The sequence below is a fragment of the Anguilla rostrata genome, chromosome 7 (assembly GCF_018555375.3).
Source record: "Anguilla rostrata isolate EN2019 chromosome 7, ASM1855537v3, whole genome shotgun sequence".
NCBI lineage: Eukaryota > Metazoa > Chordata > Actinopteri > Anguilliformes > Anguillidae > Anguilla > Anguilla rostrata.
This window is the reverse complement of record NC_057939.1, coordinates 10,097,429-10,120,633: the sequence shown is the minus strand read 5'-3', so window position 1 is coordinate 10,120,633 and position 23,205 is coordinate 10,097,429. Positions and strand designations below refer to the sequence as shown.

The window sequence follows — 23,205 nt, the reverse complement described above, 5'->3', positions numbered from 1 at the left end:
GCCAACAAAGCCATCATGCTCTGACAAAGCCTTAATCCCTACAGGACCAGCGCAAGTTATGAAAACACTGCTTATAGAATGACTTCAGTAGTCCTGAAACTTTTATCTGTGCCCTTTCATCTGTTGTTGTTTCTTGGAGCCATTTTTGTGTTTAAAAATCTATTCAAAACCACGTGTGGTAATGACACTATGTGACCATTAGACTGCTCAATTATATAGGTATGAACTAGTACATATAAGTTGGTGTGAAAATTACTTGCTTAACACAAATACTGATGATTTCTGCATTTTTGTTTTATGTTGATAGTATTATAAGATAAATTGCTGCAAAATATTGAATTCATTGTCAATCTATGTGCAGGTACTGTACATGTACCAAATCCAACATAAAGCATAGCAAAAAATCCTGATTGTGTTTGTGATACAGCCGTTTAAAAATGTACGCAGGAAACGGTCCCTTCAGGACAATATACCCCATGCAATATGTTCTAGTCTTAAAAAAAAGGGACGCAGCATTCTCCCATTTCAAAAGGTTGAAATTTAAGTTGCAAAATGGGCTGCGTGGTAAGCTCCATTTTGTTTTAATATACATCACCCCAGCAGGGGAACGGGTGTGGCCTCGTCCAGGTGATGAATGAGTGTATGAGGGCTGTGTGGTGTCGGGCGGGGGGGGGGGAGCACAGGCAGGACGTGCCACGGCACGGATGGACACACCCTCTCGCCATGCCCAGCAATCGGGTCCGTGCACGAATCCGGATCCCTCCCTCGTCGATCCCGGTCCTTTCGCACGCTGAGCCGATTGGCTCGTAGTCCCTTCTCGCGCGGTTCGCGGCTACTTATTTTCCCCCGCTCCGAGCGGCCACGAGAATCATTACGGTCTTATCTGGAGGCAGAACCGCGGCAATCAGGAGAGGCTTAGCCCCGGTATCGGCCCAGGAATCTCCCGGTAGCGCGACTGCTCGCCTCCCGAATTCATCACTCGTTTAATGCACCGCTGTAACCAATCAGCGAATTGTACTTTGTCAGTGATGCATGGCTGTGTAATGTCCTTAATTTAATAGCCTTCCCTCCGTTAAAAGCGCACTCCCTTTTAATTAAATTGAAATCCATTCGCTCATTGCATTTTTCCTCTCCGGTAATTGTTCTCGAAGTGAGTCAGCAAATGAACCTGGTTGTTCGGATAACCGATGAGGACGTGGTGGTGGTCAAGAGGGGTGCGGACAGGCAGCGCTCGCTCTTTCGGTGTGACCCCGGGAGTGGGGGGGGGTGGCGGGAGCAGTGGATGCGAGGGGGGGGTGAGGGGGGGATCTCAGCGAATCATCGGAGTCCTCTGCGGCAGATTCCACGCCGTCGACGGCGGATCGAACACGTTAAGGCCACGCGTGTTGTAGTTCGCTGCATAGCGTGCGCGCTCTTACCAGGAAGAGTGGTGTTAACTTGGGACTCACAATATGATACACTTTCTTACATTTTAATAAATCCTTGATGAATCTATGAAATCAGGCGTGTCCAATCTTGTAAGAAAAGGGCCTGTGTGGGTGCAGGCTTTTATTTTAGCCACAGCAACTCATTCTACTTAGCAAGTTGATTGAAGATGATGATTAGTTAATTATATGAATGAACAAGAACCTGCGCCCACACCAGCTCTTTTCAGATAAGGCTGGACACCCCTCACCATCTTAACAAGTGTTTTATTCTTGTAATGAGACTTAAATTATTTTTTTCCCCACACAAGTAAATTAGCTTGTTTAAATTTACTTTTTGCTTGACAAGTGAATTTTTCTTACCCCACTGAGTCAATCTGACCTCATTGGCAATCTTTTTGTCTTACCAGACAAAAAATAATATAATTAAGATTTTAAGTTTAAATATTAGACTAAAGTACTTATGATGTGCTTGCATAAATGATTGCCCATTTTCTGATGGTATCAGGCTGTGGGAATTTAACAGTGGTAATACTCTGTAAGCTGCCCAGGACAGTCAACTGGCACCATAATAATACAACAGTAATGGGTGCATTCATGAGTGCCTATGTGTGGAAAGGCTCTCACTATGAGTACTGTCTATACCGCAGGGCACTGTAACATAGGTACTGCAGGTTTGAGCCTGGCTGTGCTTTTACCTGTCACTATCAGGTCTCCACTGTGGTGGATTGGCATTGGATCAATGGATGATAGTAATAGCTCAATATAAGTTGCATTTTTGTTACAGTATTCATTCCTTTTGAATATCATTTTGTTTCAAGAGGCTGCTGTTCTTTGAAAAAGGCTGCTGCAGCATTTATAGTTATGTCATTACATCTACAGTAAGTCAGCGAAAGATGTGGATGTAGAACAGATTACCTAATGATTTCAGCTAGAACATCATTATGTTGTATTGTTTCGCGATATCAATTTTGCCACGCTAAACCAGACTGCTGCTCTGCTTCCTTTTTCCAGGGTGCACCGCCAGCTGATTCGCCTTTTCGCGAGAGGGATCGAGGACCAGCCCCTGTTCGAGGACTTCTGCACCCCCTCCGTAATATAGCCCCCCCAGGGCCACGTCAGAAGGAGAGCCCTGCGGGATTGGACAGGGCTCAGAGGTCACACAGAGAGGTCACACTGGCGGTAGCTGCACTGCTGTCGTGCTGTTACATTCCTCCACGTGACACACCTGCATTGTCCCCGCCCCCCCCCCCCCCCCCAGTTGTTACGGTGGCTGTGATTGGTTGTTTGGGTGTAGGGGTGCCGTGTGTCTGGTACACTGAAGGAGGTGGGAGTCGTTTAGCAGAGGGAGCTCTGTGAACTCCCCCGGTTGTTTCGGTGGCTGTGATTGGTTGTTTGGGTGTAGGGGTGCCGTGTGTCTGGTACGCTGAGGGAGGTGGGAGTCGTTTAGCAGAGGGAGCTCTGTGAACTCCCCCGGTTGTTTCGGTGGCTGTGATTGGTTGTTTGGGTGTAGGGGTGCCGTGTGTCTGGTGCGCTGAAGGAGGTGGGAGTCGTTTAGCAGAGGGAGCTCTGTGAACTCCCCCGGTTGTTTCGGTGGCTGTGATTGGTTGTTTGGGTGTAGGGGTGCCGTGTGTCCGGTACGCTGAAGGAGGTGGGAGTCGTTTAGCAGAGGGAGCTCTGTGAACTCCCCCGGTTGTGTCGGTGGCTGTGATTGGTTGTTTGGGTGTAGGGGTGCCGTGTGTCTGGTACGCTGAAGGAGGTGGGAGTCGTTTGGCAGAGGGAGCTCTGTGAACTCTCTGTTGGCGGCGCGCGTTTAGCCGTTGCCTTTTTCACTTAACCCCGCAGACCGAGTTTCGGGTTCCTTTTTCTAAGGACCCGTGGCTGAGACAGAGGAGTCAGGGTTCCTGGACACAGGTGTCCAAGGCAAGGCCACTCTGTATTCTCCTCTGGGCTTCCCGTTCCCCCTTGGGTAAAACGGCCCATTTATTTGTCTGACTGTAACATTATCAAGTAAGTTAATGTAATCTTGGTTGTGTACGTTCGCTTTTTCAGTTCAGAAAACAAGCATTTATCAGCTTATTTTAAACCATTTATTTAAACACCGCTGCCTTGCCACATCCCATAGAAAAAGTGAATTATTCATGCTACGAACTTGCTACAAATTATTCAGAGCCAATGATGTGCTTGGGGGAAATGGTCCAAAACTACCAGAAAAGCAATAATTCTGCATACTGTTATCTCATATTACCATGTTGAATGCACATCTTATTTAAATGACCGAGTGTACATTTAATCTCCATTCATTATACACAGGTTTTAAGGCTTTTTTTGTCTCCCAATCCAGTGTACCGGACACATATTTTAGTCTCTGTCATCACAGTGACATGTGATGCAAAGACATGTCACGCCTGTGTATGGTTAATGCTTTTACAAAACCGACACCCAGCAAGCAGTTCACAGGGGAGCCACTGTTTTAACTGGCGTGGTAGCAGTTTGTAGCTCGAGCAGTGTTGTGTTGATAAATTTCTGTTGCCTGCACTGAAAAGATCACTAGTTTAACAGATGGGGTCTGAATAGTGAATCTGCTAGATATCAATGTAACTTCAACTGTAGCACCAGTTTGCAAGGTTCTTAAAAAAAAAAAAAAAAAAAGAACTCAGCAAAGGTAATCAGCAATTATGAAGTTATTTTTTTTAGTGTTGCACTGCTTGTCTTAGAATGTTATCTGGTATTATCCTTTTACAGAAAGTATTTGTAGGGTCTGTATCTTCCTGTAGCCTTGCCATGACTGAAGGAAGTCAGCACTGGTTTTGGAGTGATTTGGAGGGGCAGGGAGGGAGTGGGGGTTCAGTGTGTAAAGTATACCTTGGGTTGGTCCTGAAAATGAGAACATAACTGCAGATCCACCATGATCCTCAAACATATAACCAATTGGCTCTTTAAACTCCTTAGTCCTCTGACTATGGGAAATGGAAACAAGACCAAGGATATGTATTGACCAAAATGTAGAGTAAAAGGCCAAGATTCCTGCATGCTGCCTACCTTCCTATCTGAACCGGTTGCGATTCATTTTAGATGATAAATCCTTATGCCGCATTTGGCAGAAGAGATTAATTTTTTAACTGGACGGAGGTGTCCATCTAATTTTCATTCTCAGGAGCAGCCCCAGATATTGGTGATGTGGTGCGGCAGTAGCAGGGCCTTGCACCTTGGCACTTTTAAACTGTTAAGGTATAGATCTCCTTCGACCCCTGAGACATAGACCTCCAGCAGAGCTGGCCTCTGACTGGATCTATTCCGTCAGTGTGTTTGTCCCATGTAGACACTGGTTCAACGAAATCATGAAAATGTCAATTCATGAATTCACCGGTTTTGATTTTTTTTTTTTCCTGTGCAGAGAATACCTGTTACTCTTTTAAGGATGTAGCTTACTGCTGCTATGGCAAAAAAAGTGTTTAGAAATAGATGTGTGATCTAATTATGTTTTTTTTCTTTTGGCTTTAACGACAATAGAAAATATTGTAGCATTTCACTGTGGAGATGAACTGTGCTGAAGTGCTGTGGAGAAAACTGTAGCCAGTCCCATTCCCGAATCGTAAACCTTGTAAGTGATGGAGTATTATTGCCTTTCCAGCACTCCAGTTCTTTTGAAGAGGGGCTTCACCAGAGGCAGCAATGCACAAATCCAACAGTAAAGTCTGATGTGCATAAACTCACATTTGTTTATCACATCGACAGTTTTTTAAAGAAAACCGATCTTCATACGCATCTCAGCTTCAAACAAAATGGTTTTTTTTTTCTTGTTTGTTTTTTTGAGAAGAAAACTTTGGAAACAGTTTAACTGGACACGCCAAACATTTACAACTGTAAATAGTCTTGTAAACACCACGTGCTTGCTATGTGCATGGTCCTTCCAAATGACTACTTTCCAGGGGAGTTAATGTGTACTTCTGAGTTTGTTTTTTCACAGACGTTTTAAAATGATGTCAAGCTGTAGATCAGATATTAAATTATAACCATTTAATCATGTGCGAATACTGCCTTGGGGGTTCAGCTTTGGAAGCTGAAACTCCAGCAGGTTAATCTGTGTAAGTTTTCCATACAGAAAGGCATAATCATATCTGCCATTCTTGTGCTTCTTTGGATATTTTACAAATGTACTGCCTCATAATCATCAGTTTTATTTTTCAAGTTTATATAAGGCACCTCACCTTATTTGTAATTGATATCCAGTATTGTGAATAATCAATATATTTGCTGTAGTATGCTCTGGACAGGTCAGGTTGGTCTGTGTCTTCATCCCTGCCAATGGGTTGAAGGTCTTTAACTTATTGAAGGTTTATTCCGGGTTGTGAGGTGTTAATGGTCTACAGGGATCTGGGAAGCCTACTGGACTGGCCATCCAGGACCTTGGCTAAGTAGCCTTGGATACTGAGTATGTCTTGTGTACAAGTGTCGATTTGGGTTTGAGTTGGAGCCTTCAGTAGGCTGAGTGTATGACTGCTTAGTTAACTGGGTATGAGCCTAGAATGCTCTGTGTGTGTGAGCAACCGAGTAGTTTATGAGAATTTAGTTGGCTTTGAGCATGAGCCTTGAGTAGTCTGTATGTGAACATTTAGTAGGTTTTTAGGTGTGCATTGACTGTGTGAATATTTTTGTTTGCTTTTATGTTGTATTTTGGTCTGATCTCTACAAACCCAGTAAACTCTTTAACTACAGTAACTCAACAGTGTTGTAACTGTAGATTCAGTTTCTCAGCACATTAGTTTGCCTCATCTTGGGTGTAGAGGAGTGTTGCATGTAGAGTATTCTCAGACTAAATGCTGTATTTTGGCGTTCCTAGCCTGTGTTGTTCCCTGTTCGTGTTCCCATCAGTTTTTGGGGACTACAGTGTGCGATGAAGTGTTCCTGCCTCTCCTTTCAATTTCTTAATTTTTTTATTATTTTTAAGCAGGTGGGAAATCAGCAGATTGTAGAGATTGTATATGGGGTGGCATGTACCCAATGTGTTTTTGCCCTCAGATAGTCTTATATTAATTTTCCATTGCATTCTCAGTGTGGCAGAATTTGAAGCCTAGGTCTCTCATTCTCGGAAATCTTGTCCATTCGCATTAGTTGAAGATTGCAGTCTTGCAGTGTGAAGGCAAACCATGACCGAGCCTCCAGATGTCACACCACGACAAGGTCGCTGGATGGACGAGTGGCACACAGAGAGGCTGAGGGGATGGGTTAGCAATAACAAAACTGATTGCATTTATATAGCACCTTGGATCTCAAAACACTGTAGCGAAGGGTGTGGGGGGGGGACTTGAATCACTCACCATCAGTGTAGTGAGAGTGAGGTGATGGCAGCAGAAACTAGCTCCAAAAGTGAGATTGGGGGAGGGGGGGGGGCACAGGGGAGGGCAAGGACACGGTGTAAAATAGGCTGAGGGAATTGCGACACCCCCATTTAGAAACGGGCAGGGGTGGTGCGGTCGGTCAGGAGCCTTGCCGGCTTGTGCGATTGTTCTGAATGGTACACCAGGCAGCCATCCGACAGCTGCTCCTCTCTGCGGCCAAGATCCTGTTGCTCTGCAAAATTGCAGCTATACATCAGCCGTCCTGACAACCCCTCTTTGGATGGCAGACCTAAACTCTTGAACCATGGCGTCGCAGTTGGATATTTGATTTCTGTCCAGGCCCATTAGAAGCTCATTTGAAATATTCAGGATATGGTGGGGTTTTTTTCCATTTTAACTCCTTCACACTGAATGCTAGAGGGAGATGTAGTGCTAATCTCCACTCTGATAACATAAGCATCTGCTGATTTTATGGAGTCCAATGCCCAGAGGACCTGTTGTATGTTATTGCAGGGTCTGTCATGGGCTCAGGGGATTGGTGCTTGCTGACAGTACATTGCTGCAAAAATGCAATAGTTGAGTCACCTGAAAAGTTTCTTTTTTTCCAGTAGCAGCAGCTGTGTTTGCTAACAGACCAATACCACTGTGCTGCCTCAAATCAGCAGTGACAGGAACATCAATCTTCATTGGAGAGTATTATTTCAATAAATGGGTTTAGAGATGACTGAAAACTGAAAATTCATGATGTGATGCAAGTTTTAAAACAGGAACTAAAATGAAATAGAACTTCTCGATCTTGCGGGTTTCAAGACATTGAAAGTGTAGCCTTTGGTTTATACTTTGTGGGGAATGGTATGATTCTTTGGAAGTGAATAATAAAGGTCATTTGAAAATAACAAAAGCTTGTTGACTGTTTTCTTCCACCTCTGTCTGGCTCGGTGCCCCCCCCACGTCCCAGAGACGGGCCCTGGCGGCAGGTCCGAGCAGCAGGGGCGAGTCGGGTCATTAAAGGAGGGAGCGTTTATTACAGGCCGAGCGATGGCGCTCGGTTGGGCTCCTGGTTCCGCTCGTTTACCAGCCCTCTGGCCGCCGATAAAAGGTCTGGAACGAGACGGCGGGGTGGCGGGTTAGCCTCCGCCCCCTAAATCGCCCCGGCGGGCTTCGCCCCGTAGCGTCGCCGGCCCTCTCTTCTTCCCACACGCGGCGAATCTTGTTCGCACGTCCAAAATCGGATGAGCTGCACTCTGTCGGCCCAGCAAAGTCATGTGAAACAGTACTATGACAGAGGGGAGACGTCATAGTTGATCTGGCCATAAAATATGTGATAGCAACTACAGTAGAAGCTGTATACATGCAAAAACACACACACACACGCAATACTATGCTAAATCACATTCCTCCCATCTGACAATACTGTTCTGACTCCTTGCTGAACACAGAATCCAAGTTGAATAAGGAATGGCAATGGAATCGATATGTAGTTCCCGGCAATGAAACCAAAAACCATTTGGCCAGTGAAATGGTATGTGACATTTCAATTGCAAAAGAACCTTTTTCGATTCCAACAGTTGAGAAACCTGGGAAAACCCCTATATCTGTTTTGTTATGCGGAGATACACAACCAGAGAGTATTGCAGGAGAGGCACAGTCCTGTTCATCTCTATTGGCCTTTATATGAAATGTGGCTGTTTGACAGCAATTTGGTTTTTTTGTGTCTGGAAAAGCCCTCAGGCCAAAGTGGAGATGGTTGGACTTGATTAACTTTGAGGTGACTGACAAGGTGACTGGAGAAAGTGCCCGGGACAGGTAAGAGAACAGTGGAAGACCTTGGAGAAAAGGGGAGACTTGAATGAAATGAGCATCTAACCCGATAAAGTTTGATGGGGGGTTCAGTCAGAGGCCCGTGACATCAGCCCCTGGGAAATGGAGTTAGGAGTTTCACAAACTGCTCTCCATCAAAACCACCAAGTCTGTCAATCAGGGCAAATTTTGCCTGAAAGGGTTCAGAACCTTCCAGGCCTTTGAGCTGCAATTGGCTCTGTCGCCATCTCTCCTGTGGGATTCAGACTTTAAAAAAAATTTCCAGGCAAGGGAGAGGTGTTCTGGGTCCGATAACCTCGGGAACTCTCGATAAAACAAGTTGGCTAATGTACTGTCCTGAATTCCTCTTGCCTGCAGAGAAAATCCTGGTCCTAAAGACCAGTCATGCCTCCAGACTCCTCAACTCTACTTCTCGGGGGACTGCAATGTCAGGTCCTTGAAGCGAATCAGGCACTTTAATCACCCGATTCAAACAATTATTGTCTGCGTTGAATCAATTTATCTTCCCTCCCCACCTCAGGGAGTGGTCGGTGGATTAAGGAGAGCCAGCATTGCCCTGAAGCTGAGCGGGAGTAACGTAGCCTATGGACCACACCAATGTCGCTAACATCCATTGGAATGAGACTTAGTGTTTTGGTAATACATATAGCATAATTAGCTAAATTAGTTGTCAGTCTGCGTGGTGGACGGTGAAAAAAACAGCAGTGTGCCCTGGTTCTCTTAGCAGCAGTTGGTGTTTGTGTTTGCGCGCTGGCGTTCCAAGCTGCTACCTTGATGTATTGTGGCCTCACCCGCAGAACCATTATTTTGTGTAAATGCTGTGTGGCGTGGCAGACTGCAGAGGGCTGAGTGCACGGAGAGGTAATATAGCGCGGGGCATTCCCGAGCGAGCGGAGAACAGCCCGTCTGCTGCGTGCGATCCTTACAGGGGCGTAAATATAAAAACACTACGTAGAGCCAATATATGTTATCTTGTTATCTTTAAGGACCTGCAATAATACGGAATGCACACGGAGAACCCATTCTGTTGACGAATCTACGTGGCTGGAAAACAGAGGAATGAGATGCCACACAGTTTAATGGGTTTATTACATAAAAATGACTGCAGGAGAAAAATAAATTCTACCCAGCCCCCTTTTTTTCCTCCCTCCCTGGCACAATGGAGAGATATTTTCCCTACGTCTCGGCCACCGTTTTCGCTCACTGTTTTGATACGGGCCATACATTACGCTGCTATCTGGACCGGCATGACAATGAAGCCTGGTAATTTTCCAATCTCCCCGTCTGTGGAGTAAATTCCATTTCCTCCCTCTCGCGCACACTCCGCCGTTTGTTTATTGATTTATTCGGGGCCTCACAGGTAGGATCTTGCCGAGGGCCACCGTCTCATTTTCACCCCAGTCTCCGGGGACATTAGCAAAATAAAAAATAAAAGACGTTTTTAAAAAACAAAACAAAATTTAAAAAAACTAACAAACACCTGCTTCCAGCTTTCAAATGGTTGATCTGAGACGCCATAAATTCAGTGTATAATTACACCTGTGTCTGGCACTGACGATGTCATCCTGCTTCAGCTGGTTCCAGGCGGTCCCAGAATACCTCTCACTTCCCGCTCTTTCTGACAGGCAAGCGATGGCGCTGCGTTGGGATGCGTGGAATCAGCCGGAGTATGGGTACGCCGAGCGACGGGTGTCTTGAGCCAATGGAACAGGAAATTAGGTTCCTTCTGATTCAGTGCGGTCGCAAAACTCAAGGCCGAGGACCACAGATGTCACTTATCCAAGCAGCAAAGAGCACACAGTCAATAATGATAATGCTGCCTTTTCTTCATATAGCGCTTTTCTCAAACCCAAAGCAATTTACAACAAATGCCCTGGAGTGCAAATACTCAACTGCTAGAGTTAAAGAATTTCTTTTTTTCTCTGTGAAAACGAAAACTTGACCTTAACACTGTAATTATGGTACTGCAAGAAGCTTCTTTACAAAGTAGCAGGGTGGAAGAATGCAATATTATTTCAGTATCATGCTGTACATCTGAAGTTGTTCTTAACTTACACCATATTTTATTGCATAGCATACAGAAGATCATGGTATTGAACTATAGCGGAAGTACTGAAAATATACGTTGCCTTCTTTGTCAATCTCCATCATCCTCTGGGTAAATTTTCCATTCTCACCGTAGCCAATTATCACAGCCCTGTGGAAAGTCAGCTTCTGCCACAAACCCACCTGATTCTGGAAGTCTGGCCAAAGGGAGGTTGGGGGAGGTTGGGCAGTGATCTGCACCTCCAGGAGGCATGATGTCACAGAGGGAAATCATCCTTCCACTCTTTCCTTGCGTGTGCACTGACAGCTGCACCATAGCAACAGACCACTACGGGTTCCTCATCCCACTACGGCTACACAAGTCCTCGGAGGGGATCGATAGAAACATATCATCTGCCGCTAAGAGCTCACACCTGCTCCTCGTCTCTACAGGAAGTAAACGGGGTAAACACAAGGTACCCTGGGAGAGAGATGCGTACTCACTCACTGCTGCCGTAACACCACTTTAGCTGCCGTTGTAGGCTGAAACTGAGGTTCCCTTGTGTCTCAAAAAAGGTGAAGACAAAGGCCTTGTCAAGGAACATTTCTTTTGGCTGTCATATACTATTACGTTGACATGAAAGTCCTGGGAGAAAAAAAAACTGTCGCGGGATTATGACATTTGTCTATGAGCACGGAATTACAACCCGATGATGACAGCGATCAATGAAATGTTAATGTTCATGTTCCTCTTTTATTTCCTGACACGCCACCATTTTGTGACAAACTGTTTTCCCGAGGTAACGTTGGAAAAAATTATGTTCTGGAAAATAGTGAATTGATTTAAAGTTACAAAACACAGCATAACATTCCCCTGCTTCAGGTTCTTTTTTGTGAATGTATGTCCTGTCATTTTGACTGTGACTGATCATGATCATGCACATCTTACTGAAATTCTCAACAAATTGTCGGAGTATTGTTCATTTGTGTTGCTGCACAACACAAGACAGGTATTATACAGTATCGGGACCACCTGTGTGTGTTGTACTGATGCATGCAACACTGAGTAGCAGCCCTTTCCTGGTGCAACTATCCTGTTGATCTGTAACAGAGAATAATTATCACAGGTGGAAGTCTCACACACATTGTGATGAAGGAACTTGACTCGTAGCCAGAAGTTTGTAAGTTCCTATACTATATTAATGTAGAATGTGTGAAAACATAAGCTATGCCAGTTGGAAAGGAGGAGGAAATACATTGCCATGTGACTTCCTTTGATGCACTGAGATACAGTAAATGTATGAGTGTAGGGTCTGCCAGCCTGGGACGCTTCTGGTTCTCAGGGCTTCCAAACCATCCATTATGTAACTGGCTCACGTACTGAGCTAAATTAAATGCAGTTGCTTGTGCGCATGCTAGTTCATTACTCAGAGACCTTGAGAAATCTGCAGGACTCAAGCACACTAAGAACCCCACTGCCAACCTCCGAGCCGCCAGAAGATTTGAGTCACACCAACTGGGACCACGGCAATGATGATTGCCCATTAGCGACGGGCATGCATAATTTCGGTATCTGCAGAGAGCGTGGTCAGTGTGAGGCAAATCAAGACTGAGAATAAATGAAGAGGAGTTTGAGAGATAAAACAGGACCGCTTAGCCCCACTGCCTGTCCCCCCCCCCCCCCCCCGCCCCCCGCCACCACCTCAAAAAAAGTCATCTTCTCTGTCTCTGAGACTGCTGGTGCGGGACTGGCAGACTGCCCTTGTCAACTCCATCTCCCAGCCTCCTCCTCCTCCTCCTCCTCCTCCTCCTCCACCTCATCTCTTGCTTTGCTCCAACCCACTGGACAGGGCCCTGCTGTCACCGCGCAGATGGCACCGTATCTAATCTATAGCCGCATCGAGGAGCACTTAGCGGCTATCCTCATTGTTTCCCTCTCCCCCATGATTCCGCCATCGCCCATGTCAACGTCTGATCGCACCCAGATGGCCGTAATGCGGCAGGACAGTGAGACAGATGGTTCAATCAAGGTCTTTCAAATCATTGTATACCGGAGACCGAAAAAGGCCCTCGCCTTTTCGCCACGGTCCCTTAACCCTTTTCATGTCGCATTCAGGGGCCGCTTACGACTGGCTTACGGGGCTTCTGAAGGGCGATATTCGTTTGGAGTCTCTCTCTCTCTCTCGCCTCGCTGAATCGAACCGCCCGGGCGAAGTACTGCAGAGGAAGTGAGCTGCCCGCACCTGATGCAGCCGCTTTTTAAGGAAACGCTCGTCTGACATTTACGGGAGGGCGAGGTTTTGGCTGAGGAGCTGCGTGAACTTATATCAGGTAGAGTTAACCTGGGCGCTCAAACAGGGCTTTACTGTGTCCAGAGCAGGTTGAGAAAGAAAGCGCCACGACTATTGTTTCCCTCTAAACGCTTGTATTATTGCACACCTAATGACGCTGAAAGTAATTACACTTTGTAATGTCGCTTTTTTTTTTTTTTTTTGTCTCCGCACTCCAAGGGACCCGGTGGCAGCCGATTGGCGTTCCGGTCACGCTGTGCCGTTCTCCTCTAAATGACGCAATTAACACTCTCTCATTTGCTGACTCGTGGGCTACCGAAATGAGAATCATTTCGCGGAGGGTTTAATTGACTGAAAACAAGGTTTATTTGAAAATCGTGCATCTGGAAAGCAGCTCTAACAATTGTAAACGAGTTCTGGGTATGCGTTTGGTTTGTTTAATTTATTTATTTATTATATTTTATTTGCCGGGGCGGAGGTTGGAGGCGGGGCGGCGCGGTCGGGGACGACGGCGGAGCGGGCAGACAGCCGACGGCTCTCGCCCCGAGGCGGACGAACAGGGAACGCGACGGCGGCGGCACGCGGGCACACGCGCACGGCGGCGTCAAACAGGAAGCGAGCGAGTCGGCCGAGCCAAAGCCGGCGGTCCGGGTTCCTGGAGGAGCCGGAGCTCGCAACTCCGGCTCCACTTCAGCTCTGTGTTACATAATTGCTGTAATTATTTGATTACCTGAGTACGCACAGCCCATCTGTTCCTGGCTCCAGAGTGCTTTAATGAGCGGTGTTGGCTGAGTGGTGGGCAAACACTTGTGAAAGGGGGGGGGGGATTGTCGCTCCCCCCCACCCCCGACTTGTTTTCGACATGTTTGAACGAACATCACGATAGCCCACGTTTGAGACTGGCTGAAGTGCACGATGGGTAAGGTGAATGCAAATGTGAGACATACATCACGTGTGTCAGACCAAGCGGCAGCTCCCGCAGCTGGCAGAATCCGCACCGCGTTTCCTTGCCCTGCCAAAGGGCAGAAGATGAGTGAGACTGGGCTTAGCTGGCACTCGGGACGGGAGACCTCTGGGGGGGGGGGGGGGTGGAAACTTGGCCGCTCCTGGAGATGATGTTGTTGGATCGCGGGCGCCTTCACCCTGGCACAAGTCATTCCGGTGCCCCGTTACCGAGATGGAGGCCTGGATGGGGTCTTGACTCGCCGCAGTTGTTTGAGATCCCAAGGCATTTGTCGCATAAAATTAGGCCCGTTAGCGCTGCTGTTCGGGCAGAGATTCTCAATCTGGCTCTTTCAGTCGGGCCGTCGAATCATCCTTCACTTTAATTGGCTAAATAAATCATTCCTGCTCCACCTCCATGTAAAATGTTTGCCATGCAGTGACACACAGAAATTGGTTTCAAATGTACACACCAGCCAGATGCAATCGGTGCTACATCAGAGAACACAGTTTGTCGAGCAAGACTGATCGCACACACAGGCTGGCACACCGGAGACTCAAAACAATCACAATGTCACACACCAAAAGCACTGCCTTCGCAGTGTTCGTTTCAGCACACTATATTTTAAATGGAAATGAACTTCTCTCTTAGTGATGCAAGTTAAAAGCACAGGTGTGCCGATAAAACAAATGACAGCATTCTTTAAAGATCATCGTTCAGCATTGTTTCATGCAACCATTGGGGATAAAAGATGGAGTTTTCACAGATGGAAGCGCGATATCTTTAGAAACATTTCGGCCTCATCTTTACACACACACACGTTTAGCTCTTATCTTCCGTCAGTGTACTTCTTTTAACACAAAGTGAAGTAAGACTGACGCGCAGCGGTATCTGTTTAAAAACGCAGTCAGCCTTCATCTTCCGCTGCCCGCGTTGTCTCTGGGTTTTATCCCCGCGTTTTCATCGCTGGGTACAGCCGGCCCGACGAAAATGTCAGGTGCAGGCGGGACCGCAGAGGAGAGGAGGAAATAAATATTGGCGTTATCTTATGGGCTAAAGCGACGTGCCGCGGGGAGACATTTTATCGCGCGTAGAACAAACAGCGCCTTTCAGGAGTCCGCGCCGAGAGACCGCCGCCATCCGCTATTCCGCTTACCGCTATTCGCTCTCTCCTGGAGAGTTAGCGGGGATGGGGCCTGGAGAGAGAGAGAGAGAGAGAGTCCACAACTGCGGGCTGCCCTCTATCCATCCCTCTGTTAAATCATCTGTGCAGGGTATTCTGCCTGCCCTCACCTGGCCAGATGCTGACTCTGTCCTACAGCGCCCCCCTCTGGATAACAGTAACACACGGTTGTGTTTTTGTTACTTTGTCTTCATTTCTCCTGGATACTCAGAAAATGGAGGGTGATTTATTCGAAGAATAAATAAGCAATGTAAATTGGGGAAAATGAAAATGGCAGGGGATGGGGGGGGAGGTGTAAAATCTCAATTGAGACAAGGCAGGAAAATAAATGCAAAATGAAAACAGGATTTTTAAGCCGAAGCAGGAAATGACAGAGAACAATAGGGGAAAAAATGGCTAAAATTGAAAAGGAAAAGACCTATAAAACATTTTTCTTTTTGTTCCAGTCTCTTACATTTTAGTCTGGATTCAATATGTGAGGTCCATCCATACACTAGACCAGGGCCTTAACAGAATGAGGCGGTCAGCAGCCACAAACAGACCTCATTCAGAGGCAAGTATAGTGAGCTACAGAAATCCTATTTCGGCGATAAAATAAACAATCTACAAGTCATAAATATTCAGGATGGGAATTCCCTAAACAAATATCCCTAAAAATGTGGAATCACTTCATATGTCAACATCTTTGATCACGGTCCTGTATCAGAGCAGCTTCCTTAAAAATCAATCAGGGAAATATCTGTTCCCTTGCTGCTGGGTGGGTCATCCTGTCATAGTGTGTGGATGGGCCCTGTGGTCTGTTATCGAAACTGAACTGTTCCGGTCCTGATTGGCCAGCAGCCCCCTCAGGGTGGCGGATAATTGGCTGTAGCATTGCCCGGGGAGGGAGGGATTTCTGTTGGCGGAACGCCCACGACTCATCACGCCCCAAATGATTGCCTCTGGTCTGTCCGGCACCAACAGTGTGCCTCTAAAAGCTACACGTGAAGAGTCCTCCTCTAACTCAGTGTCAGTGTGAGCTAAACTGCTGAACTACGGGTGAACAGATATCACATTTCAGAGTAGAGCGGGATTTGCTCTTGATAGTGAGGATTGTAGCGATGACCTCTGTTTACAAATAAAATTGAGTATCCCAAATTGGAAGAAAATAGGGCCGCCATTTCTTTAAAAACAGGGCAAAATGAAAATGTACCAGTAAGTTTCCTGTAAATAAAAAGCATGTCTGGCAACTAAAATGAAACTGGGATTGAAAAATTGACAGAAGAAAACATTTTACCGTTGATAATGCCGGACATGGGAACTGCAACCAACTGGAGAGCATAAAGCTCTCCAAACCTTTAGCCGACTGTTGGCAACAAGGCGTCCTGCTCGGAAAAGCCAAGTCACAAACCGGCCAGAGGCGCTGTGGCCAGTTGGCCGTGGACGGGCATTGTGTGGAGCTGCTTTAAAGGTGTGCGACTATGACTGAAGCCATCTGCGAGCGCTGCAGCATGGCTGGAGCCTGCCAGTCCCTCGAATGTCCATGCTCTGCACGTCACGATAAAGAGGGAGAACAGCACAGCCCAGCCCTCTCCAAAATGAGACGACTGGCTGCGCTGTCCCTTGCTTTCTGTACTCAACCAGGCTACCGCTGAGAAGGACAATGGGAGCTCTCGGTTGCCCTACCTGGTTGAATAGAGGGAAAACTGGACGGTCTGTTGAAGGCCGCGTGGCACTGGGCTGAGAGCGGCCCTTGTTTGGGTCTATGTTTAGCTGCTGCTGGGAAGCACAGCCTTGTTTGTGCCCATATTTCACCCCTGCGCTCCGATGTCTACGCGCTCGGGGGCCTGACTAATGGACACGCGCACGTGGCATATTTCACCCGGTGAATTTACATGGGCTGCTTAACCATCTTGCTGCCTTTATAGTCCATTTCCCCCTAATTCATTCAATAAATTTGAGCCGACGCATCGGCTCGGTCGGGCCCGGGGGGGGGGGGGGTGGGGAGGGGGAGGGGGGCGTAATGGCCACATTGATCATGTCGAACCCCGACGGGTTGAGTCGCCTTCAAGGCCGAACGGACAGACCATCTCGTCCACCTCCCCGCACCCCGATCCCCATCAAAAATCCATCTTCTCTGCCCCCTCACCCCATAGATAATCAAAAGCTCATCTCCTCCGCCCCTTCCCAAAATCCACAGATAGCAGCGTGTCGCAATTCCACTCTTTTGTCTGGCACCGGGTTTGACTCGGTACGGTTCCTGTAATGTAAACCTGATGCCTCAGGATGCAGCATGATGGGACTTGGCAGAAAAAGGAAGGCAGCTAGTTGTTTACTATGAAACCCAGGGAAATTTTAAGTAAAATCTACAGTTATAAAAATGACGGTTTTTTGTATGCACAATTAAGAGGACACTGGCAAGGTCATCATGAATTATGGGTCTGTGTATGTGTTTTTATCATCATAAAAAGTGCCGTAATAAAAAACAAGCTTACGTTGCTGTTCTTTAGCTATTTTATAAAAAGGACCAGCTTGAGCACTAATAATAGATCATAATGCTGAAAGCACAACAGGACACTGTTTTTCTATCAGAATAAGGAATTAAACCCATTTAATAAAAAATCCCCTGGTATTGGTCTCTGTCAGACACACATGCCCTCTGCCTCCTCATATATTTCACTCAATGAAAAACGAGTTATCACAGTTAATTAGCTCATTACAACTGACTCATTAGTTTAGTAACTAATTAAAGAACACATCTACTCTAATGTAGCTTTTTTTGGTCAACCTGTCAATCAGAAGTCAGTTATTTCTACAACTCAATCTCCCCATCCAATCATAATCCATATCCAAACAGCAGCCAATAATATCCTATAATTATTTTCTGGCCTGTGTTGTTTCAATATTTTGCTGCCACACAGTCTTGCATTGATGTTTCCCAATAAGTTACCTTTTTTTTTTTTTTTTTTTTAAACGCAATGGCCTCTTAAAGTGCGCCAAAATCTGGCTCTGCATTAAAACACCAAAGCGTGCCAAAGAATACAAATGGTCTCGCACACGATCGTGATCATGGTTTAAATGGCACCTCTTCATACGCAAAGCAACGAGGCCCTGTGCGCATGTTAATGAACCTGATGCGTTCAGAGACGCTGAGCGCCTTCTGTGGGGCTCTCGCGTTTCCCCGCAGGAACCACAAACGCGTCCCCGGGTCCGCACACATCAGCGGAGGGGGGTCAGGGCATGGCTTGTGCAAACTCAGAGATAACGTTTCTCTCGCCTCTACCTCCGAGAGCCGCAAACCACCAAGCAATCTGAGCGCCGCAGCCTCCCGCGATGAGAGCCAGCGGCCATTAACGCCGGCATATGTTTGATTAAACGGCACCTTTGGGCGCTCCCCGGCTATTTCCCTTCCTCCTGTTATTTCTTTTTCCTTCAGAGTGTGACATTTACACACCAGATGACACCTGGAGCTGTGGACATTCAATCAAAACAACCCCACGCTTTGTCCTAATCTTGAGCCATGTAGCCTCTTCATTATTCGCTCAAATCACACGTTTTGCAAAGACAGAAATTTCTCAGAAATACTGCGTCACAAATATTCTATACTGCCTGTTGTAGAATTATTTACGAGGCAAAAGTTTCACAATCTCCAGTCTCACAATTCCTTGCCACTCAAGAACGTTCAATGACTCGACCTTGGTTTTCATTAGCCGCTTCAATGGCAACATCGCAAGAATCATAAGTAGTCATAACAACCCTTGAAATTCACATAATGGTGAGAGCATTCCTGCATTGAGAATCAGGAACTGAAACTAATCGAGTGGACATTTTTATACCCAATTATATATTATTCCACAAGGTTTACCGGACAAATATTTCAACACATTTTTTAAATATAAAAAATATATAAATGTATATTTTCTTACCCATCGAGATGAACAGGTCGTTTTCGGTGGCCGTTCACGTTGTTTTCACAAACTCCGTGTGTTCATTAGCTAACAGACCGTAAATGGCACACGCGCTTCTCCTTCCCACACCGGAAAGGCAAACAAACAAAAATGGCCTATATAAATCAACAGGTAGGCCTACATCTCTGAACTGTATTGGCCAACACCTTATGTTCAACCCAGAATAGAATCTCGATTTCAAAGCCACGGGAAAAGCCCAGATGCATGTTCAGGTAGCCTACCAGAGATTCTGTAGGAATTCTCAGATTGCTAAACTTTTTATATCTAATAGGTTCGCTACCTAGCAATTTAGCTAGACAGCTGTAGGCTACGGCACATTGACAAATTATGTCCAAGCTCTTCATATTCTGGATGATATTTTTTTAGATGGTAATGATTAAAATGCTCTGACACAGGACATTTAAATTGGCAAATTTCGCTAGTCTTTGAAATCTCTCTCGTTCGTAATTTTATAATGCACTGCGGTCCTAGATGCTAAATCAGGAAAAGGCATGCGTTACCTCGTTCTTAAAAGAGACTGACCAAGGGCGGGTTTATGCAAATAACATAGTTAAAATGATTGGCTGTTTTCACAGTACCTTTAGCCTTGTGTTTTTTTTTTTTTTTTTTTTCTTTTTCTTGGACAACAGGAAAAATGTAAAATATTTTACCAGCACATAAGTATCATGTCACAGCACAAGTATAATATCATCACACTTTCCACGATGGCCTGTTTTACTGTCATTAGTTTACTTGGTCCTCATGTTGAGAGACAAGAACAACAGCAACAGCAACAGCTTCCAAATGCGAATTCCACACCTATAATCAACTCTAGACATTTTGTTAGCTTTATTGTGCATGAACTAATGATACAACACAGGTGGCCAAGAAACAGCTGATCAGCCAGGAATGTGTATAAGAAGGGCTGTAATTCCTACAGGGATCACCCAGCTTTTTTTTTTTTTTTAATCCAACAAGCTGGAGTACAGAACCAAAACAACAAAATCTGTGTCACTGTCCCAGTGCTATTTCATCAAACTGTTAATCACTTGAAAGCCAGTGCATGCTCCTAGTCCTTCCATTTTCTATTAAAATTCAAAAACACTCATTTCATTTACTGCTCCATCACCTCCGTAGCCACTTACCTGTCTCTGTTCAGCAGTTATTTTAAAAGTACAAAAGACTTACTCTGAAGGGAAATGCTACAGCAACTCACATTATTAGCGACCTCGTCTTCCGCACATGGGGGGTGGCGGGTGGATGGCAGGGGGGTTTGGTAGTGGGTAGGTGACTATCTGCCCCACCATCAACAGACAGGTTCATTGTGATAGACCTGGACATGTGACATCAGCTACAAAACTGTGAGTGTTTTGTCTGTTCTTCTCTCGGATGACTGTGTGTGTGGGTGTGTGTGTGTGTTTACTGTCAGTCAATGTGTGTAGAGTATGTCTTCTCCCCTTCAGGAGAATTGTATGTGTTTATGTATGTGTGAGTAATCTGTGTGAAAATTATGATATGTACTGTATGCATTCACATCAATATACCTAACATAGAAAATGTGGGTCCTTTTGTTTTATGTTCAACTGCACTTGGAAATGAACAGTTAAAGGTGCGTTTTCAGGGAAGGGGGGGGGGTGTTGTTGATCTCCATTGTGTTGGCATGAAACTGATCTCATATTTCAGAACCCACACGTGTAATAAAAAACCGCTATCAGTACCCCCGCTCCCTCACTGGCGGCCCACAGAGGAGGCAATCAGAACCACCGCGCTTCCCCTTCCTGTTCGAGAGCAGCTGCTCGAGCTCGGTGTGGCTGCCAGGTCTTCAGAGAGACTGGATGAAGGACACAGACCCTGCTCCTTCAGCAATGGAAAGCCCACTCCCTTTCTCGCTTTCTATACCGATTAAAATCACACCCAGCCTGGGACGCGAGCGTTTCCCTCTGTCACGCCAAGCACACAAAAAAAAAAACCTAAATACACAGAAACAAATCAGTGCCTTCCTCACATAAGCATCCGTCAGGAGACCCCATCATCCTCTGACACCTCCACTGAGATTTACACCAGCGTAAGTTGTACCCGTGCACTTGTGACCCAGCCTCTTGCGGTTACCGTGGTAATGAGGTCCATTTGTCCCTGCCCGGTGGGGAATAAGTTGCCGGGTTTCCTGTTTGTTTTTTTTTTTTGGGACAAGGGGAGTGTTACACAAGGCTCTCTTGTGGGTCGTTTCTCACGCTCGGGGATTACAGATGAATCCATTGTATCTGCCCACAATCACAGAATCCATTTCGGCTCCCCTTTCCTGGCCCAGCTGGGCTTTTCATGCAAACTGAGCGCTGGGAGCAATCTCACCCGCCGCCGTGCTACAGGGCTGTCTTCTCTGAGCTAAATAAATAAAAAAAAAAGGTGAAATTGAACAAAACCCGGTCTGGTTTAATCACCGGCAAAGTGAAATGCCAACAGCAGGCGCTGGAGGCGTGGTTGGTCCTGTTTGTTGTGATTAAACATTAGATTGATTTTGATTATGCTTGCAGATAATAATAAAAAAAAGAAAGGAGAGTCACGGAATTGTGAGCATTTTAATGCGAGACGAAAATGATTTAATCTAATGGCTGGACATGAACCCTGTTGCATTTGCAAATAATCATAAATCGCTTTGAAATGAGACCTCTGAAAGTTATTCCCTGCAATGAATACCTGGCTTAATTAAGTGCCTGTCAACACCACTTGAATCTTTGTGGTTGCTTTGTGGTTGCTAATGGTTTAGAGGTACACAAGCTGTGTATCAGTCAGACTTTCTTTCTCTCTCTCGCTCTCTCTCTCGGGGGATTGTTTTTTATTTTTATGTGAGTGGGTTTTCGTTGTGTTTTTTATGATTTTTGTTGTGCTTCTATTGGTTTTTGCTCTTAGAGTTTATTTGTGAAAGCTGAGTAATAAGAAATTGTTTGTCTCCTTTAAGTGCTATCATAAAGGGGAATCAAAGGTCTCTCTCCCTCTCTCCCACACTCACTCTCTCTTGCTCTAACACACACACACAAACACTAGCACAAGAGATTGAATCTGCATTAGTATTTCGGACAAGCTGGAAGGCTGGTCGAGTTTTTAACTCCTGGACACAGATGAGTTTACATTTACATTTGGCCATTTAGCAGCTGCTTCAGAGTTATTCAGAAGGACTTACACACCTTAATTTTGTATGCGCTGTATTTATACAGCCGGATATTTACATAAGCAAATTAGGTTAAGTACCTTGCTCACGGGTACTTGGAGGTGCCCCACCAGGTAATTGAGTCTGTGACCTCCAAATTACCGGTCAATTTCCCATGTCATTGCACTGTACTGCCACCCCTAGGTTCAGGAGATCTTGATAAGTTGTGTAGTCACCAGGCACTTTGACTTATGAATTATGCTAGGTACAAGCTTAGGTGCACAACAAAAAAAAAGATAGTTGCCCAGAGTCTATATTTAGACATTGCCCCAAAGCAACATAAATAGTAAACTGAATTCTAGAATTGTTATTAATGTTATGTTAGTGTTATGTAGTGAACTTATTATGCCATATTTACTGTTTCCAGTTCCACTCATGAAGATACGTTTGTCTATTTAATTGTAGAAACTCTTATAAACAGTACAGAGAAAGGCACCATATTTAAACTTAGAAACTTAGAGAGTAACTGTGTAATGTTGACATGAAATGGTAACTGGTTGCGTTCCCATAACCAGCTGCCTGTATTTGGCAGTTTAGTGAAAACACAAGGGACTTATTCTGACGAAACGCTGCAGCACCGCACAATATTTACACCTCCTCTGTCTTCCACACATCAGGGGGGGAACTAGCTGTCTCTGCCCCCCACCCACCTGTTGAACCCTTGACCCCCGGGCCCGCTTTCATCTGTTTCCACAGAGGTCTATCCAGCTGATGTGTGATCTAATGATCCTTTTACAGTTTTCCAGCGCAGACCTCCTGCAGTAGCTCCATATCAACAATCTTGTCTCTAGCATCCCCTTGAACTCCACAGGTGTTTTTCTGAGGGGAAAATGGTCCCTTCCAACTTGGGAAATGAAAGTCCCTGTAGAAGCCCCTCCTGCCAAACAAGCAGTCGGTTACCAGAATACACCGCGGAAACACAAAGGAGTCAAGTCTAATCAATCACAAAAATCATCAGTAGGACTGATTCACCTAAACACAAGTGCAAAAGCATGAGTCTGGGCAGGCTAGAATCGTGTATTTTTTTTATTTTTTTTTACCATTT

At 45.7% G+C, this 23,205-nt stretch overlaps 1 protein-coding gene and 1 long non-coding RNA gene across 2 annotated transcripts in view; one reads left to right on the top strand and one right to left on the bottom strand.

The window, feature by feature from the left end:
- LOC135258529 (ceramide kinase-like) overlaps window positions 1–7,667 on the top strand; it is a 34,431-nt gene extending 26,764 nt beyond the window's left edge. The window contains exon 14 of the mRNA XM_064341998.1: window positions 2,439–7,667. Within this exon, the coding sequence (XP_064198068.1) occupies window positions 2,439–2,526 (88 nt within the window). The 3' untranslated portion in view covers window positions 2,527–7,667. The remainder of the gene's footprint in view (window positions 1–2,438) is intronic.
- A 6,747-nt stretch (window positions 7,668–14,414) lies between these two features.
- Window positions 14,415–19,496, bottom strand: LOC135258965 (uncharacterized). Its single transcript, XR_010331160.1, has 2 exons — window positions 18,935–19,496; window positions 14,415–15,042 (listed from the first exon to the last, which is right to left on the bottom strand). It is a non-coding gene; the product is annotated as an uncharacterized LOC135258965 (long non-coding RNA).
- Window positions 19,497–23,205: the final 3,709 nt, after the last annotated feature.